This window comes from Leptonychotes weddellii, chromosome 13 (genome assembly GCF_054177405.1).
Source record: "Leptonychotes weddellii isolate Sample4059 chromosome 13, ASM5417740v2, whole genome shotgun sequence".
NCBI lineage: Eukaryota > Metazoa > Chordata > Mammalia > Carnivora > Phocidae > Leptonychotes > Leptonychotes weddellii.
This window is the reverse complement of record NC_138381.1, coordinates 55,558,338-55,578,814: the sequence shown is the minus strand read 5'-3', so window position 1 is coordinate 55,578,814 and position 20,477 is coordinate 55,558,338. Positions and strand designations below refer to the sequence as shown.

The window sequence follows — 20,477 nt, the reverse complement described above, 5'->3', positions numbered from 1 at the left end:
GTGCAAAATGGTAGCCACTAGTCACATGTGACCATGTACATTTATTTTTATAAATTATTGAAGTATCATTGACATACAATGTTACATTAATTTCAGGTGTACAACATAGTGATTCGACAATTCTAGACATTATTCAGTGCTCACCACGGTAAGTAGAGTCACCATCTGTCACCATACAGTGTTAGTACAGTATTATTGACTATATTCCCCATGTTGTACCTTTCATCCCCAGGACTTATTCATTTTATAACCGGAAGTTTGTACCTCTTAATCCCCTTCACCTAGTTTGCCCATCTCCTCACCCACCTCCCCTCTGGCAACCACCAGTTTTCTGTATTTAAGAGTTTGGGTTTTTTTAAGTAATTAAAATTAAAATTTAGTTCTCCAGTGACAACACCCACATACCAAGTGTGCAGTAAGTACATGTTAGTAGTGGCTACTTCAAAAGATTTTATTTATTTGAGAGAGAAAATGAGATAGAGCATGAGAGGGCGGGAAGGTCAGAGGGAGAAGCAGACTCCCTGCGAGCAGGGAGCCCGATGCGGGACTCGATCCCGGGACTCCAGGATCATGACCTGAGCCGAAGGCAGTCGCCCAACCAACTGAGCCACCCAGGCGCCCAGTAGTGGCTACTTTGGAGAACAATGCAGATATAGAACATTTTCGGGCGCCTGGGTGGCTCAGTTGGTTAAGCAACTGCCTTCGGCTCAGGTCATGATCCCGGAGTCCTGGGATCGAGTCCCACATCGGGCTCCCGGCTCAACGGGGAGCCTGCTTCTCCCTCTGACCCTCTCCCCTCTCATGCTGTTTCTCTGTCTCTCTCTCTCTCAAATAAATAAATAAATAAATAATCTTTAAAAAAAAAAAAAAAACATTTTCGTCACTGAAGGAAATTCTATTGGTAACTTATCACAATCTACTTACGGTTAATATTATACTACTTTCCATAAAACATTGGAACTTTATGAGAGTATAGTCCCTTTGCCCACTCCATCCTTTGTAACATTTCCATAGATTTCATCTGCATGCACTATTAACCCATAATACACTATTAATATTTTTCCCTAAATAGGCATATGTTTTTAAAAGAAATATTAAAAAGAATACATATAGTCTTCAGATTTACCCACATATTTACCATTTGGGCTGGTCTTTATTTTTCCTCTGGATCTGAGTTATCATCTGGTGTCCTATCCCTTTAGCCTAAAGACTTCCATTTAGCATTTTTCATAGTACAGGTCAGCTGATGCCCATTGTCTCATAGTTTCTTTAATCTTACTTCTTTTTCACTTTTATTCTTGAAGTATAGCTTGGCAAGATATAAAATTCTGGGTTTTCTGTATTTCAGCATTTTAACTATGCTGTTCTGTTGCCTTTCCACATCCGCTGTTCCTGAGGAAAAGCCAGCATTTTTCATACGCTGCTTCCTATACATCATGTATCTGTTTTGTTTGGCTACTTCTACAATCCTCTCTTCATATTTGAAGTTCAGTGCTTTTATCATACACACTTGTGTGTGTTCTTCTTTATATTAATCCTGCCCATGGTTCACTGGGTTTTTTGGATTTGTAAGTTAATGTTGTCTCATCAAATATCAGAAGTTTGGGGCCACTACTTCTACAAATATTATTTCTATCCCAATTTCTTTCTCATCTATTTCTAGGACTCTAATTGCACTTTGTTTAGACCACATAATATTGATCAACAGACCTCAGAGAAGCTGTTCATTTTTCTTCAGTTGTTTTTTTCCTCTCCGTTCTTCACGTTGGATCATTTCTCTTGATCTATTTTTAATTTCATCAGTTTGTTCTTTTTCTATCTTCACCCTGCTGGTAAGCACATCCAGTGATTTCTTTTTATTTCAGTTATTGTATTTCTGAGCTTTAATATTTCCTTTTGCTTCTCTTTTACAGTTTCAATTTTTGTGTTTAGATTATCCATTGGTTCATTCCTTCTTTTAACTCTTTTTTTTTAACGCTTTTTTTTTAAAGATTTTAAAGATTTTCTTTATTTATTTGACAGAGAGAGAGACACAGTGAGAGAGGGAACACAAGCAGGGGGAGTGGGAGAGGGAGAAGCAGGATTCCCGCCGAGCAGAGAGCTCAATGCGGGGCTCGATCCCAGGACCCTGGGATCATGACCTGAGCCGAAGGCAGACGCTTAATGACTGAGCCACCCAGGCGCCCCTTAACTCTTTGAATATGTTTATGATCATTACTTTAAAGTCCTTGTCTAGGCATCGATTTATTGCTTTTTTTTTCTTAACTATGAGTCACATTTTTCTGTCTGTGTGTTTGTCTAATGCTTTTTATTGGACACTGGGAATCATAAATGATATCTTGTAGAGACTTTATTTTCTGTTATATCTCTCTAATGAGTGATTTTTGTTTTGCTTTGTTTTGTTCTATAAGCCAGTTAACACAGCTGAATTCAAAATCTGTCTGTCTTGAAGAAAGAAGACCATGAAATCTTTCCTCTGTCCTTTTACATTTTTTAGGTGTTTTTGTCAGGCCCCCAGGGTCTCCTCCTGTATTGTTGTTAGTCAGCCAAAGATTTGAGTGGATTTTATATACAGATTTGTGGGGCTCACATTTCTAACGTTCCCTCCTTTCTAGGATTTCACTACTAATTTTCTGGCTGTTTCCCTACCTCCAGATTCTATTCTCTGATATATCAAGCCAATAAGTAGGCCCAGCTTCATGGGCATGTTATCTGCAAAGTCATACAGCACTTCATGCCTGATTTAATACTCTGTTACTGTTGTCTTGAAATTCTTAAATTTTCAACAAGGGGCATTGGATTTTTATTTTGTACTGAGCCCCACTAATCATGTAGCCAGTCTTGCCAGTAATATTGTGGCTTTCTGCTACCCACAAATGGTGAATTAGGAAGTGTCCTCAAGCAAAAAGTCTTAAAATCACAAATCTTACCCATTGTACTTATCTTTCAAGGGTAGACTTGCTCTGGTTACTCTCCAGTACATTAAAATAGGAGATATACGGGGCGCCTGGGTGGCTCAGTAGTTGGGCATCTGCCTTCGGCTCAGGTCATGATCCCAGGGTCCTGGGATCGAGCCCCGCATGGGGCTCCCTGCTCCACGGGAAGCCTGCTTCTCCCTCTCCCATTCCCCCTGTTTGTGTTCCTGCTCTCACTGTGTCTATGTCTGTCAAATAAATAAATAAAAATCTTAAAAAAAAAATAGGAGATATAAATATCATATTTTTTAATTGATTAGTCCAACTGAGCTACTCTGCCAAACTATTACAACCACGGTTTTGAACTAGGGGCAGTTTTGCCTAAGGGCATATTTGACATACCTGGGGACATTTCTTTGTTGTTGTCACTACTGAGGAAGAGTGCTACTAGCCTCTACTGGGTTGAGGCCAAGGATGTTGCTAAACATCCTACAATACACAGGACGGTTCCCCACCACAACAAATTATATAGCCACAAAAGTCAATAGTGCCAAGGTTGAGAAATCCTCCGTTATGGGAAATTAGCCCTCTTTCATTTTTAATGGATACATTATTATTGCATTCTTGAGAATGTATCATTGTTTAATCAATCCTCTATAACTACACATCATACTATTCAACTATAGTTCCAACTGGGGAGAAAGAAGCCAAATTGGTCTTAACTCATTTCTACAATCTTACTCAAGTTTCCAATTAAACAGTGTGAAAATTTGCAAAAATGTGCAGCAATAAAATGCCACTTTCATCAACTGAACATGATTTCCATACAAAGACCTTAGACATAAATCTTTCACTATATTTAATTCTGATTGCTCTTAGAAAGTTCAAAGGAAAATGAATTTAGGCTGAAATAATCCTTTGGCATCAGTTAAGATTAAATATAAAATTATACCTTACATGCTATAATTTTACATTTACTTTAGAGTCACCTCATGATTTCTATTTTCAGATTCATAATCATTCTTTGGCATTAGAAATTGCTTACTTGTATGACCTAATTATTCATGAATTAAAAATCAACCTTGAATTAAAGAGAAAACATTAAATTTAACTAAAGTGAGGGGCGCCTGGGTGGCTCAGTTGGTTAAGCGACTGCCTTCGGCTCAGGTCATGATCCTGGAGTCCCGGGATCGAGTCCCGCATCGGGCTCCCTGCTTGGCAGGGAGTCTGCTTCTCCCTCTGACCCTCCTCCCTCTCATGCTCTCTGTCTCTCATTCTCTCTCTCAAATGAATAAATAAAATCTTTAAAAAAAAAAAAATTTAACTAAAGTGATATATAAATATTAAATATTTTATTCTAATTTATCCTATGCAGAGAACACATAATCCAATTTTGTGTAATTGATATGTAATTAAAAGTGTTGAAAGAAATTGAAATATGGGCAAGATGGGCCCCCAACAATTCTTTCCTAGGATTCTTTTTTTTTTTTTAAGATTTTATTTATTTGACAGAGAGAGACACAGTGAGAGCAGGAACACAAGCTGGGGGAGTGGGAGAGGGAGAAGCAGGCTTCCTGCTGAGCAAGGAGCCCGGTGTGGGGCTTGATCCCAGGACCCTGAGATCATGACCTGAGCCAAAGGCAGACGCTTAACAACTGAGCCACCCAGGCGCCCCTTCCTAGGATTCTTTTAACAGGATTTTAAGAAATTATTTTCAGTTTATGATATTGGGTACCAATAGAAAACATTGTCTTCTATCTCTTAAGTAAATCCTTAAATGTGAGTGAATTCCCATCTAGATACAAATTATGTACTTTAAAAATCTATACTAGGGGCACCTGGGTGGCTCAGTCAGTTAAGCGTCCAACTCTTGGTTTAGGCTCAAGTCATGATCTCAGGGCGCCTGGGTGGCTCGGATGGTTGAGCGTCTGTCTGCCTTTGGCTCGGGTCATGATCCCAGGGTCCTGGGATCGAGTCCCACATTGGGCTCTCTGCTCCTTGGGAGCCTGCTTCTCCCTCTGCCTCTCTCTCTCTCTCTCTCATGAATAAATAAATAAAATCTTAAAAAAAAAAAAAAGTCATGATCTCTGGGTTGTGAGATCAAGCCCACTGTCAGGCTCCGCGCTCCACATGGAGTCGGCTTGAGAGATTCTCCTCCTCTCTCCCTCTCTCCCTCCCTCTCGGCCCCTCCTTCCACTTGTGCTCATTCATGTTCTCTCTCTCTAAAATAAATAAAAATAAAATCTATACTATATTTGCTTCTGTTTTCACCTGGCTTTAATATGTAAAATGTTATCCACTCTTGTGATACTAGTTGATAAAGTTTAATAAGTTATAACAGGAAAGGAATTGGTATATATTCTTCTCAGTTCAAATATCCCTTCCTCTGAAAGGCCTTCCCTGTATCACATACAAACTTCTTCCCCTACCATTGTTTTTACTGAAGTATAATTAACATGTAGTGTCATATTAGTTTCAGATGTACAATATAATGGCCTAACAATTCTATTCAGTACTCATTGCTCATCATGATAAGTGTACTCTTTAATTTCCATCACCTATTTCACCCATTTCCCCCCAGCCACCTCTCCTCTGGCAGCCACCAGTTTGTTCTCCGTATTTAAGAGTCTGGGTTTTGCTTGTCTCTCTTTTTTGTTCATTTGTTCTGTTTCTTAAACTCCACATTTGAGTGAAATCGTATGGTATTTGTCTTCCTCTGATTTATTTCACTTGGCATAATACCCTCTAGGTCCATCCTTGTTGCACATGGCAAGATCTCATTCTTTTTTATGGCTGACTAATATTTCAGTGTGTATATATGTGTATACATAATACTATATATAATATATGCAATATATATTAGTAATATAATTTTATAATTGTATTATATATATATAATATATATATATTACAGCTTCTTTATCCATTCTTCTTGATGGACACTTGGGTTGCTTCCATATCTTGGCTATTGTAAATAATACTGCTATAAACATAGGGATGCATGTAACCCTTTGAAACAGTGTTTTCCTTTTCTTTGCCTCCCTTTCCAATTTAAATTGGGCCTTCCCTTATTACTTCTTAGAGAACCCTCTTCCTTCCCTTCACAACATTTGCATAATTTGAAATATATCATAAATTTATTAACTTGTATGTATATGATTGAACATATTTCTACCTCATTAGTGTATAAACACCACAAGGACCCATGTCTTTTGCTTCACCTGATACCAACCAGAATGCCTAGCATATTGTTGGCGCTTGATAAATACTAAATAAGTGAAAGGATACATGGAGGATGGGCGGGTGAATGAACAGTGAAAATCACACTGATACTTCATAGTTTTTTCTGTTTTCTCAAGTTAGATTTTCTATGGTCCTCCTTTCTTCTACAAAAACCTAAAAGTGCAGCTAATTTTGGCAAATTTGGGGGATAATGTTAGGTCCAAAACATTACATAGTATATACTTTTGTTCTTAACAGGGCCCTAAAATAAATGTGAATCTAGCTCTCCAATTTCCTTCTTTAAAAATGTAATGAAAATGTACCCTCCCCTCCAGACATCCAAGATGCCAAAAGGAAAGAAGGCTAAGGGGAAGAAGGGGGCCCCGGCTCCTGCTGTTGTGAAGAAACGGGGGACCAAGAAGGTAGTCAATCCCCTGTTTGAGGAAAGGCCCAAGAATTTTGGCATTGGACAGGAGACCCAGTCCAAAAGGGATCTCCCCTGCTTTGTCAAATCGCCCTGCTACATCTGGCCGCAGCGGGAAAGGGCTACTCTCTATAAACGTCTCAAAGTGCCTCTTGTGATTAACCAGCTCACCCAGGCCTTGGACCATCAAACGGCAACGCTTACACTCAGATACAGATACAGAGACAAAGCAAGAGAAGAAACAGAGACTGTTGGCCCGGGCTGAGAAGAAAGCTGCTGGCAAAGGGGATGTCCCCACTAAGAGGCCGCCTGTCCCTCAAGCAGGGGTTAATATGTCACCACCTGGGCAGAAAACAGGAAGGCTCAGCTCATAGTGAGTGCACATGATGTGGATCCCATTAAGCTGATTGTCTTCCTGCCTGCCCTGTGTCGTAAGGTGGGGGTTCCCTACTGCATTGTCAAGGGGAAGGCCAGGCTGGGGTGTCTGGTCCACAGGAAGACCTGCACCACTGTGGCCTTCACATAGGAAGACAAAGGAGCTCTGGCTAAGCTGGTGGAAGCCATCAGGACCAATTACAATGACAGATATGATGAGATCCACCATCACTGGGGAGGCAACGTCCTGGATCCAAAGTCAGTGGCTCGCATTGCCAAGCTGGAAAAGGCAAATGCTAAAGAACTGGCCACAAAACTGGAATGAGCAGACGCTGTTGAATTTTTTGTACATAAAAGTAATAAAAAGTTCTCTTTCAAAACAAAATAATAAAATATTTAATCAAATGTAATATTTACACCAAGTGCCAGTTGGTACAGTGTACCTTTGTTAGCAGGGCGTTGCATTAAACAGACCAATCTGCCGCAATTAACGGGATTTACATTACGTATATTTATCAGTTATAATATTTCATGTCATTTAGTAGAAATTAAGGAACACGTGTTCTAGCAGAGTTCTTAAAAACTACCGAAATTTTCAACAGTTGTTCTATAAGATGATGGATATTAAGTGGGAAATAATAGAGACAGTGGGGATCTCCGTTGGGGTTGTATCCATAGGAGGCGTGGAGAAAGGGCACCCGGTCTGAATACGCCTCTGCTCCTCTCTGACCTTGTACTGTGGATTAAAAAATAGGATACAGAGTGCAATTTCATATATTCGTTTTAACAAATAAAAATAGTATATGACAATTACATGTTCTCCTTCTCAATGTTTTAATAAGTGTGATTGTTAAAAATGATGTCATGGACCTCCTGATTTGGAGATTTTTGTCGAGATCAAAGGCATAATAGAATTAAGGTAAGGATCAAAAGCGTGCAGATGTGTCTGGTTGTGTGTAAGATGTAAGTGAAAAAGGAGAGGCAAGGTGCGGTGATCTCTGCAGGTAATACATCCGGCAATTCAAGATCTGAAAGCTAGCATCTCTATCCCTTTGTCAGGCTTCCCGTTCTTATTTACCACTGCCCCAGATCGAAGCCACGGTGGTTTTCTAAGTGCTGCAATGGCAGCTCTGGGTGGTGACGGCACCACCACCGCCACTGCGGCACTGTCCGCAGCTGCACGCCGGGCTCGGGCAACCGTATTTACGGTATGGAAGACTCGAACGCGAGGCGGTGCCTACGGTCTTGGGGGCCGGGCCAGGCGGCTATATTTACCGTAACCAGAGTGGAGACGGCGGTGGTATTTACAATGGAACCACCAAGGCTTCAGTATTTACGGTAACGAGGGCCGGCCCTGGCGGCGGTATTTACGGTAACGGGGTGCCGGTCCCGGCGGCGGTTTTTACGGTAACGGGGGCCGGGCTCGCGGAGGCCCGTCGGCGCGGCCCGCTCGCCGCGTTATCAGGTGATCTCCAGCCCAGGCGGCCGCCACCCCCTGCACCCAGCGGAAAATGCAAAATGGCCCTCCGGGACAGTGAGGGGCCGTGGCGCCCGGCCCGGGCCCTCCGCACCCCCAGCCCGCAGCCTGTGGGCGGCAGCGCCGCGCCGGGTCCGGGTGCAGCCCCCTCCCGCCCCTCCGCCGGGACCCCAGCCTGAGCCCCGCGCCCCCCCCGCATCCCCGCGTCCACATGGGTCTGTGCTACAGTCTGCGGCCGCTGCTCTTCGGGGATCCGGAGGACGTCCCCCGCGCCGCCTCGGAAGAGCCTGCGGAAGACGCTCGGCCCGGCCCGGCCCCGGCCCCGACCCCCGCCCGAGCCCCGGCGGCGGTGGGGGGAGACGCGGCCCCGACCCCGCTCCCTCGGGGCGCCGGCGGGAGCCCGGCGTGCACGCGGCCCAAAGCCACCCCGAAGAAGGAGCGGCGGCGGCGTCCGGAGCAGCTGCGAGCCGAGGAGGGCGAGGCGGAGCGCGAGGCGGAGCGCGAGGCGAGGAAGGTCAGCAGGAGCATCGACCGCATGCTCCGCGAGCAGAAGCGCGACCTGCAGCAGACGCACCGGCTCCTGCTGCTGGGTAGGTGCCGTCGGCGCGCGCCCCGCCCCGGGCGCAGGGCCCCTCTCGTTCCGCACCGGGTGGGCTACGGTCGCAGAAGTGTGCGGGGAGGTGGGGCAGGCTAAAATCGTCGCTACGTTGATTTGCACACGGAAATTATTTACTTTCGTGATTTGGCCGAGAACACATTACCGGGTGATTTTGCTGCTTTCCACACCTTGTGATTTTGGCCAATTGCCTATTTATTACTAATTAATGAGCTTCTCTGGGAATTTTCCCCCCTCGATTACTTCCCCAGTCTGCAATCCACAGGGATGGCTAACGCGAGCATCTCATTTCCTGCAACGGTGTAGTCATTCTGCACTTTGTTTTAGGAGCACAAATGGCAGGAGACTGTAAGATCTTTTAGCGTGACCGCAAAGCTTTCCTTCCAATCACAGAATTAGGGCAGAGCTGTCGGTAGGTGTGGCTTGTTCCCTTTGGAGAAGTGACTTCAACCGCTGAGGATATAGCACTTCTATTTCATTGAGTAATTTCAACCCCAGTGCTCCCAGAACGTTTGCTTCTCTTTCAGAACCAGAAGCAGAATAGCGTGGCAGGCTCCCCAAGAGCTGCGCATGGTGCTAACGGCCTGCAAGAAAGTGGGCACCAAGTCACCAGCGTTTCAAAGGGAACAAACTACTACATGGTTTGCTAGGATTTTTCTCAGAGCTTTAGCTGTAGCAAGCTTAGCAATGCTTCTCCAAGTTAGCACCCAGAAAGCATTTTCTGTGCACTCTACTGTAGAATAAAAAATTAAAAAAAAAAAATCATGAATTCCTGATGCTGCTTGTTGCCTTTTAAATTGTAAGGCAAACAACAAACATTTAATATGTGTGCTTTGACCCAAATTTTGTGAGGTATTAGGAAAAATAACTGTTTACCTCTGTGCTCTGCTATGCATAGGAAAGGAACCCATTCCATGACTTGAGTAAGATACCTGGTTATAAATGAAGGCGGCTTTTATTTAACATTTAGAGAACCAAATAAGTCTTCAGTTTGAAAGAGCTCCCTTACTGCAAGAATGAATAATTAAAACAACACAAACCTAGCTGCTGAATTCTAAGATAAAGGGAAATTTGGGGGGAGAAACAAAGAAGAAAAAAAAAATAAAATAAGCAAGCAGTTTACCTGAAAAGGGAAGAGGACCAGATCAGAAACAGTTTTCATCTACAGTACTAACTTCTACACTATGACAGAGCAATGTTTCCAGAGGTCTGAAAATACAGAATTGTAATCTTAGAATTTCATACCTCATTAAACCATTACTTCTGTCTAAGATCTTCAGAAATGCAAGTGCTCAAAGTATGCTCCTACCCACTTATTTTTCTGGAAAGAAACTAATTTGAAATTACTCAAGCCAAAAATTTTAAGTGCCTCAGATTAAAATAACTCAAAAAGGAGAGGACTGTGGTCTCAAGAAATAAAAGAAGAATAAAATAAATAAGGTCTAGAGTTGAAGCGATGCAATGTTTTAATGTGATTGTGCAGTTGAACAGAATTTTTTTTAAATAAAAGGATAGCTGAAGCAGAACATGCTTGATATATGTAAAAATTAATAAGCTTATGATTCTTTGAAAAGGAACTGAGAGATAATATCTAAAGAAGGGAATGGTGCGGTCCAAGAGCCAACTTCTGGTACATATGTTGAATGACTACCCTCTTTATAGCTTGTATACTAACATCATATTGGAAATGACATTGACTCAGATCTTTGGGGTAAAGTACATTGTATCTTCCACCTGATGATGTCAATGTGAAAGTACATGCTGTTGTGTCAGGATCACATTGTTTATCAGATTTCGTATAGACTTGAATTAAACTGAGAGCGGTTCTTGGTTTTGTTAGGATTGAGAGTGGATTGAGCTGGAAATCTTTGAATTAAAAGCACGATTTACTGACCATTCATGGCCTCAAATGTTTGCTTCTGCTGCCATTATATTGAGTAGGCATTTATCTTGCTCACTGACCCCATTCACTTACTTATTCTAGAATGTGCATTGGAGAACTCACAGGCTCAGGAAGGACGCATGCACTTTAGGGCCCTTCCATACTCCATGCCCACTAGTCCGAGGTTGTCCCATCTTCCATGATGATATCTCCTCCAGGAGACATGCCCAGGCCTCCCGTGGGAATAAATGTGTAACTCCCTCGTGTCCGTATTGAATTCTATTTGCACCTCTTGTTTGGCACTTTGTTACAGCCCACACGCTTCATGGGTGCTTTGATGCATGCTAACACCCCCATGGTCCATCCCGATGACCTGAGCTTTGTTTCCTGCACAGGACTTAGTACCCCACATGGTGCTAGGAACACAAGAGTCTGGGAGCCACTGTGGCCATGAGGGCCTGACAGCAAGACTGATGTGGATCTGTTTTAACTCTTAGATGGAGCATTCTTTCAGGCATGGGGTGGCTGGGTTTTAAGGGGGAACAGAGGTGGGGTGCAGATAAGATGGAAGTTCCAGTTAAAAGGCCACAGATCCTGAAGGGATCCTAGAGTCAGAAGTAGAACTGTGTAGTAGGAATGGGGAGGGAATGGTCTCAGAGAAGTGGTCAGATGACAAGTGTGTAGGGTGGGCCACAGGGAAGAATTCTCAGACAACTCTCTTCTCCAGAGCCTGAGCTCTATATTAGTGGGCTTGAACTGCCATCACAAGGTGCCACAGACCGAGCAGTGGGAAGAACAGCCATTTTTTTCTCATGGTTCTGGAGGCTGGCAGTTCAAGGTTGAGGTCCAGCAGAATTGGTTTCCCTTAGACCTCCTTTCCTGGCCTGCAGATGACCGCCCTCTTGCCGTGTCCTCACATGGCCTTTCCTCTGTAAGCCTGTGCACAAGGGAGTAGGGAAAAATCAAGATTAGGAACCCAGCCTTATGACCTCATTTAACCTAAACAGCCCCCTTAAAGGCCCTGTCTCCAAATACAGTCACTTTGGGGGTTAGGGTTTCAACTTACGAATGGGGGGCAGCAGGGTACAATTCAGAAGGAGGTTTCAGAGGGAGAGCACGTGCCCTGTCTAAACGTGTCCTAGCTTCAACACATTGTTGCCCTGTGAGAATGCAATCCCAGTGTCGCCAGGTCTTCTGAATTTCCATAACAGGATGGAAATGCCCATTTTCATCTGACACCTACTTATTTTTAAGCGTCGGCTCAAATTAATAAAACACAGTCTGTGTGCCTGATGAAGTCCACAGGCCACCAGTTCTTACCTCTGATCTCTATCCCAAGCAATACAGACCTCTGGGCGTCAGGTGCGGCAGCCTGGGGTCTACACCCAGTAAAAGTACAGTCGACAAAACTGGGTGTAGGATCAAAATATTTCATCCGTCCAAACACCTCGTAGCAAGCAAAGCTACATTCACCATTCTTTGAGTGAATCTGTCTACCACTGAGCTCCCGGACTTGTAATATAGCGGATGTCCTTGATTTTTTCCTTCCACATCTTTTGTTGACTATGATGTGAATTCCCTGTTCACCACATTCCTACTGGGGAAGAGCCGTCAGGTACCACCCAACTGTTCATTTGCTACTATTCTTTTTCCAGATTATTATTCAATTTTAAAATTCTCCACTGTGGGTAGGATTTATGTTTTTTACTTTATTCAACTATTTCCTGTTATATTTTTGTGTGATTGCTGTTTCCCTGCCAGGAAAACGTCTCTCTAGAGGGAAGCAATCTCTCTGGGACATGTGCTGCTTTTCCTCTGCATTTGGCCATTAGTATAAACCAGAATGACCTCAGTCTGGGTCCGCAGTTGCTGCAAGAGGAAGTGCTTGGTGCCGTGACAAACGCATGGAATATTCTTTGCTGTGGGGTTTTGATCACTTGTTTTTTCAAATAAATGCCATTGTTTCTTCTTAATCCGTGGTAAAGCATGCAGCGGCCAAGAGGGCAGTTTGTGAGATGTCCGGTACACTCAGGCTGCGAGGACACCCGGGGCACATCCCCATCGAGTCGCTGCCCTCCTTTTGCCCCAGCCTCCTGTAGCACCGTGGCTTTTAAGTCAGTGGAAATCCCAGATACTCCGCTGTGCCTTCACTTTCCCAAAGGCACAACAGCGTCACACTTCCTTACATACGTACACGAAGGGGATGCCGTGCGATTGTGGCATTTTAGTCACAACTTCTGTGTCATTTTATTGCATAATCTGTTAACTACAATTGTATAGGCGGGATGCGGCCCGTTCGTTTATGTGAACCCAGATTCCATCCCCAGAATTCAAGCTGTTCTGTGACCTGTCCAAACGCCGGCAGGTCCGAGCACTCGGTCAAAGCTGCTCTCTTGACTCGAGTCTTAGTCAGCTCTAGCTGTGATAATACCACAGGCCGCGTGGCTCGGGCCGCAGGGATTGATTTCCTCACACCTCACAGAGGCTGGGGAGGCCAGGACCGGGGTCCGGCAGGGTTCGGTGCCGGTTGGAGGCTCTCTTGCTGGCGTGCAGATGGCCAGCTTCTCGTGGGTCCTCGTAGCAGGAGAGGGCGCGGTCTCCCTCTTCTTACCAGGACACCAACCCTATTGGACTAGGGCTCCACCTTTATGGCTTCATTTAACCTTAATTACCTCCTAAAGACCGTATCTCCAAATAGTCACACTGGGGATCATGGCTTCAACATATGACTTTTGAGGGGACACAGTTCAGTCCATAACAACTTCATGTGCATGCGGATGATTAGTACTGGCCCTGAAAAAGACTCCAACAGAATGTCATCTACTGTGGTTAAGGGTGTCTGTGGAATATATAACTATTTTTTATGAATACTCTCAAAACTTGGGGTATACTTATGATCCACGAAGAGATGCAGGGTGGTGAAGAACAAGGCACTGGAGTCAGACTTTGTCTGAAATTCCAGCATACCCAGTTACCAGCTTTGTGACCTGAGCTTAGGGCTTCAGTTTCCATATCAATAATAATCCTGATGCCACATGGTAACTGAGAGGATTCAGTGAAATTAATTGAAAAAGTTGTATATAAACTTACTTGGCGTAGAGCTTAGCACATGATAAACACTCCATAAATTGGCACAGTCTCTGAATTCTGTATTCAGCTGAACCACTTCTCTCCGTGATACCCACACTCAACGTTGTAAACTAAACGGTCACATGAGATCACACAACCTAAAACAGTTAACCACATTCCAGGCTCACCCAGCCTCTCTGGGATGGAGCCAGGATCCAAACCTAGGCGGTCTGGCCTCAATCCACCAAACTGGCACATGGCCAGTTGGAGACAGTCACAATGGTCCAGTCTCGAGATGTGAAGAGGTGAACGCAGGCCGACGTAGTAATGACAAAGAAGAAGGACCAGGAAGGATCAAGACGGAGGCAAATGGAATCCACTGAATCTGGTGACCGAGGAGATGGCGGAAAGGAGGAGTGGGAGAGGAGTCTCCGTGAACTCTTAGTTTTCCCTCTTAGGCAAAATGGCAATGACATGCCCCAACATAAAGGATTTAAGAGGAAGAGGCAGGTGGAGTGGAAGGAGAACAATGAGCTCCCCTTTGGATGTGTTGAACGAGAGCCACCATGAGAAGCCAGTGGGTATTGTTGGGGAAGCAGATGGGCTTTACCGAGGGCCTGGAACCCACGGGCGCCTACTGAGCTGGAAACAGACACACAGGAGTAACCCACTGGCGACGGGCCCTGAGGGGGCGGGCAACCACCCCGGGAGAATGTGCGCAGTAAGAAGAGAAGAGGGCCCAAGACAGAAGAACACAGAGCTCCCATCTTTCAGAAGAGTGTTGCAGAAAGAAAGGTATAAAGAATAACAAAGACCGTTGGGAGAAGCTGAGAAAGAAGGAGTTTCAGGAAGAAGGGAGCAGCTAGGAGTTTCAGCGGGGAGTTCAAGGATAAGGACTGAAAAGGAATCCACTGTGTTTGCCCATTTATGCAAAGTGGTACAGGAGGCTGAAGACCACGGGACTTGGGAACGGTGGAGCTGTTACAGAGCCCCTTGGGGCGGGGGGGGCAAAACAGCGGTGACCACACCTTTCAAAGTGGGCCTTAAGGAAACAGTTCAGAAGGATCCAAATGAAACCACAGAAAGTGTACAGGTGGTTGCCTCCTGCAGGTGAAGAGAAGGAAGACAGGAGAGGAATTATCAGATCTTTCCATTCACAAGGGTTCCTGGCTGGCTTGGCGCTGGCCCTGAGACTGCCGTCTGGCACTCAGGTACGTGAGCCAGCCTCCCTCCCTCCACCACCCATAACTGTGCTCTTGACACTGTCAGACACATTTGCAGTTTAGACTGAAATTCTTCAGCAGCAAGCACATTGTTTAGTTGAGTTGAGACCAAGAGATCTAGCAAATTCTCCAGCTAATTCAGTCTATGAAAAGTCTCCAAGCATAAGCATTTTCAAAGGTAAGACAAATCTACTAAGACCTAAAATCTGCTCATGACCTTGAAAGATAACCAGGAGACTATCAAAACCCCACGACATAAATAAAGCAATCGGAATAGGGGCGCCTGGTGGCTCAGTCGTTGAGCGTCTGCCTTCGGCTGAGGTCATGATCCCGGGGTCCTGGGATCGAGCCCCGCATCGGGCTCCCTGCTCAGCGGGGAGCCTGCTTTTCCCTCTCCCACTCCCCCTGCTTGTGTTCCCTCTCTCGCTGTGTCTCTCTCTGTTAAATAAATAAATAAAATCTTTAAAAAAAAAAAAAGCAATCGGAATAAACAAAGAACCCTGAGTGATTGTTCCTTACCCCACAGCACCCAGAATAATTTACTTCATGTCTAAATGTATTAATACTTAGCTATTTTGTCTAGTTGGTTTCAAACCGAAACAAACTCTTTAACTGAAAAAGAGAGGAGAATCAGACCATCAGCTGAGGCAGGGACTCTAATTGTGTTTAGGGATCTGGTGAAAACTGCCCCCTAGTGTTTTAAAATTCACTTACTAAAGAAGAATAGGCAGAGCACAGAGGAATTTTAAGGCAGTGAAGGTACTCTGTACGATACTGTAACGGTAGATACACATCCTTATCCATTTGTCCAACCCCATGGACTATACAACACCGAGGGTAAGCCCTAATATAAACTACGGACTTCGGGGGACAAAGATGCATCAGTGTTGGGTCATCAATTGTAACAAACGTATGGCTCTGTTCGTATAGAGTGCGGGATGTTGGTAGAGGGGTAGGCTGCAGGAAGGCGGGGGAATATGGGAAATCTCTGCACTCTCCAATCACCTTTGCTGTGAATCTAAAACTGTTCTAAAAAATTAAATCTTGGGACGCCTGGGTGGCTCAGCTGGTTAAGCATCTGCCTTTGGCTCAGGTCATGATCCCAGGGTCCTGGGATCGAGTCCACTATCGGGCTCCCTGCTCAGCAGGGACCCTGCTTCTCCCTCTGCCCCTTACCCCTGCTGTGTGCTCTCTCTCTCTGACAAATAAATAAATAAAATCTTTAAAAATAAATAAATATAATTAATTAATTAATTTTTTAAATTCCCTTGAATAGAAAAAGAGAAAGATTCTTATCCCTGAATTAGGATCCCAAGAGGAAGAGCTCAGGGCCATGAGCATCAGACTCTCCTCTTAAAAAGTCCAAAATGTTGACCAAAGCAGGAAAGATCACGTCCCATTATTGAAAGCTGTGGTTTATGAATAAAAAACCACCACTTGAATACATTTCCATCTGCAGTACCAGGGGGTAAATTTTCCCCTCCCAAGAAGGATTTTAGACTCACATGGCCACCCAGCCCCTCCCCATGCTGGGGAGCAGCACACAGTGCCCTGTCCCTCCAGGCTGCCCCTCCATCTGTTCTGTAGGGCTGCCTGATCTCCGTGTCTTGGTCAGAAGCACGCACCGCATCGTTACACTGCTGCCGTCGAAAGGGGTCATACCTGATGCCACGGAAGAGAGACAGGATGTTCCTCCGCCCACCCCCCATCAACCCTTCACTTGCCATTCTCAGAGCAGAGAAGACGCAGGCCGTCAGAAGGCAAATGTGAGCCAGGGCATGGCTGCTGACTGATAGAGGAAGTGTGAGAACATCCCACCAGATCAGCTCCTCTTTAATCCTAACAGAAGAGACCCAGCGAAGGCCTACATCCCTATGCCTTGGATTGCCATTGATTCAGTGTATTTTTTCTGCAACTGAAAAGCAAGTTTTCTTTCCCAGGAAGTGAAACACGACCTAGGAGTCTCCCAGGAAAAACTTAGGCAGAGGATATTGGCATAAGAGGAAAACAAGGAGCAATTCTATCCATACCCTGAGCTACGTACAAGGGTAGCTTTATTCATTGAATCACTTCTACTGCTCACCAACCACAAACATTTCTTTCTTTGAGAGCCTACTATGTGGCAGGCGCTTTTCTGGGTAATACAGAGATTCCAAGGGGTAGAGGACATAGTCTCAGCCCAGGAGAAATCCACACCGTGGTTAAAGGAAAAGGACATAAGCCTACAAAAGAAACAGCAGTGTGAGTGTGCACGTGCTATGGTGAATGGCCACAGCATGGGTTAATAATACAGTTATTAGAGTTCACATAGAAGTCTAACAATATTACAGGATATCCTCCTTCTTTAGGATGTGTTATACGCAGGAGAGCACAAGGAAGGTAGGAACTTAATTGCTTAGGGGAATGCTGGTGTTTGCACATAAATGCCCAATGCTACTCTAGATCCTGGATGCATACCCCCTGCAGAAGCATCCTGAAACCTGCCGGGAGGTCACACCTGGCAGCCTGGTTTGCCTATTCGTCATAGAGCCACCGAAAGAACCCAGAAGTGCTCACAGCTCCCAGGATGTCGCAGAGACCTGGGGTGCTGACCAAATAGGACTGACGGTTTAAGAACATGAAGAAAGTTTGAGTGGCAGGATATAGCCGTGTGGAATGCGAAGGAGATCACTCCTTTTATCTCCAACCATCAAAGTGCTTCAGAAATCAATACTAGAAGCTGCCTTTTATGAATTAAGCCATCATGGGAGACTGACTGTGAAGAGGCATGAAGAAAACAATTAAAAGTTTATCTTGGTTTTTTTTTAAGGAATATATTCATCGTGAAATTCAGGAGCTGTCATTTGACCCTCAAAACCTGTCCACATTAAAGCAATGGACACTCTGTTTATTTACTACTGCAGTAAGGACAGCATCAGATTTTTTTTAAGTTTTGATGAAAGTGGTTTTAAGACACGTGGGGGTGAGGGGAATAGCTTACCCAGGATCCAGGCATCAGCAACTCTTCCCTGCACCATAGTGGGTAAGGAATTTTTGATGGTATAATTCTAATGAACTGTTGTTTTATAGTTTGAAAGAACATAATTATAAGAATAAATGCCAAGCCACAGTGTGGAACCTTTAACTTAACAGCAGAGAAGCGACCGTGTTTTGTAGGACCTTCTAGGAGAATCAAGAGAGTACAATTTTGCATCTCCATGCATGCTCCCCCTGGGAGGTCAGGCCCTGAATTTCTGATTCTTCTTTCCCCACAAGTGGCTTCTCAGTAAGAGGCATCAGGTCGAGTCAGAATCATCAGATGAACTTAGACCCAGATTGTATTTCTTCTTCAGGGGAAAGATAATTCATCAGAGGTAGGCCAGCTACCGAAATCTATAGACACAAAAGTCACCATTCTGAACGAGCAGAGCAAGACTCAGAAAGGAGATTAGGGCCCACAGGATGGAGCAAGACAGAATGAGAAGGGGAGTGCTGATCCCCGGGAGTGCTCGGGCCTCACCCTACCTGAGCCCCCAAGGGCTGGTCAGCCTCAGAAGCCAATGTAGACAAACCGTAAGCCCACAGCCCCCCCCCCACCCCCCGCCCCAGAAGGAAACCTAGGACAAGACCAAAGCCAGCTTGTCCCAGAGGAGTTTAAGTTGCAGATCCATCAGCTGCTTGAGGGCAGAGCAAATGGATGTCCGTTCAAAAGGATGCCGGTGCTGTGTGGTGGGCTATTCATTTGCTAATTCAATCACAGTTAATGACACTAGCTCCAAGCCAAGTTCTGCCGGGGGTCAGCATACGAGGTCGTCCTCAGGAACTCAGGGCCTCGCGCAGGAGACAAGGGTATTGAGCACCCCTCCGACACAGCCCAGTCCAGCACCCACGCAGGACTGAGGACGGAGGGACAAGGCAGCGCAAAGGAGCTCCCAGGGGGAGGTTACCCAAGTCCCACTTCCGGACAGCTTTCTCACTAAAGACTGAAGATACACATGCTGAATGTATTTCTGCTTATAAAGTTAAGGGTTCTTTGGTTTTTTTCCATTTTGAGCGGTTTGTTGGAATACAGAACATTAAGGTTCCTCTCAGAACAAACAAAAAGCAAAAAACAGCATGTTTTTCATAGCTGCATTAAAACTGCATCCGCTGCAGATTTCAAAGTCCAGCTCAGATACGCTGTAATTGACTTACGTGACCTTCTTGGAACATGAGGGAGTGTCCTCTTTCTTTGGTTATTACAGGTTTTTGTTGTACAGAGAAATTCAAAGTGCTGAAGAAAGCCGATCAGACGCCGTGGGGGGTGGGGGTGGGCGGGGAGAGCCATCTACTGAATCGCTTTCCTTCCTGGGCCAATAAGGGACAGTTACATAATTCTTTATCTCTGAGGTTCTTTTAACTGGCACTTTACCGTAGAATGATTTTTTAATGTAGCAGCATGCTGAGCATCAACCATTTCTGAGCGCTGCATAGAACTAAAAAGCAGACAGAGAGGCAATTGGTCTGACACACTCCACTGTGCCTAATGGAGAATGTTTATTTAATATTCAGATCCACTTCCCTCTTCGGATCTAATGGCATATTCTCAGAAGGAACCTCTCCCATTTGGGCTTGGGTACAATAATCAGCTCGTAACAGGGCGCGGGGGGTCAGGGTCAATGGTCTCAGGCGGGTACAGGTGCGGGAGCTCTGCGGTCACCTGTGAATGGAGGGAGAGGGGTGATCTGGTGTCAGCGAGCCACCAAAGTGGACCCAGAGAGACGTGCTTCCTGCCGCGGCCTAAGGGAGGGCTTTTGTTTCTGCCTCAGCCTCTGCCTTCGCCTAAAACTCCTAAGTGCAAATAGTCCCTGATTCAAATCAAGTGTAGCTGAATGTTCACTTAGGAAAATAGATGATGGGTTTCAAAAATCCTGTTACTCAAGCCAAAATGGGAAAAAGAAAAAAAAAAAAGGAAAAAACCGCATAGCCGTTCTTCAAAAGAGCCTGACCGCCGCGGATGGCGGTGGGTCCCGCGGAGTATCACAGCGCACAGTGTAGCGGGAGTTACTCTTTTTTTTTAAACTATATAGGTTTTTACTGTACAAAGAAATTCAGTGTGCTAAGGAGAACCCATCAGACACATGGGGGAAGACACTGGAGTTCCACCGGAGCTCTCAGCCTGGCCCTCTGTGCCCCGACCCCCAGTGGGGGCGCAGGACGCAGGCCCAGGGTCTTAGGGCGGAGAGCGGGACAGGGAGGAATGGGCTAGGGATGGCCAGTGACCGAGTGGTGATGACAGGCTCCCCCACGTGAATG

The 20,477-nt window shown here is 45.1% G+C and overlaps 1 protein-coding gene and 1 pseudogene across 4 annotated transcripts in view; both read left to right on the top strand.

Moving 5' to 3' along the window:
- The first annotated feature begins 6,481 nt into the window (after positions 1–6,481).
- On the top strand, positions 6,482–7,334 carry LOC102734347 (large ribosomal subunit protein eL8 pseudogene; annotated as a pseudogene).
- Positions 7,335–8,211: 877 nt separating this feature from the next.
- The window catches only part of GNAL (G protein subunit alpha L), a 147,434-nt gene continuing 135,168 nt past the window's right edge, over positions 8,212–20,477 (top strand). For 2 of the 4 annotated variants that reach the window (XM_081802588.1, XM_081802589.1), the window contains exon 1: positions 8,897–9,003. Coding sequence is in view for 2 of the 4 variants with exons in the window: in XM_081802586.1 (XP_081658712.1) it covers positions 8,625–9,003 (379 nt within the window). In the remaining 2 variants the exon portion in view is untranslated. Of the gene's footprint in view, positions 9,004–20,477 lie in introns of all 4 variants that reach the window. The other 2 variants (XM_081802586.1, XM_081802587.1) reach the window with 2 other exon arrangements.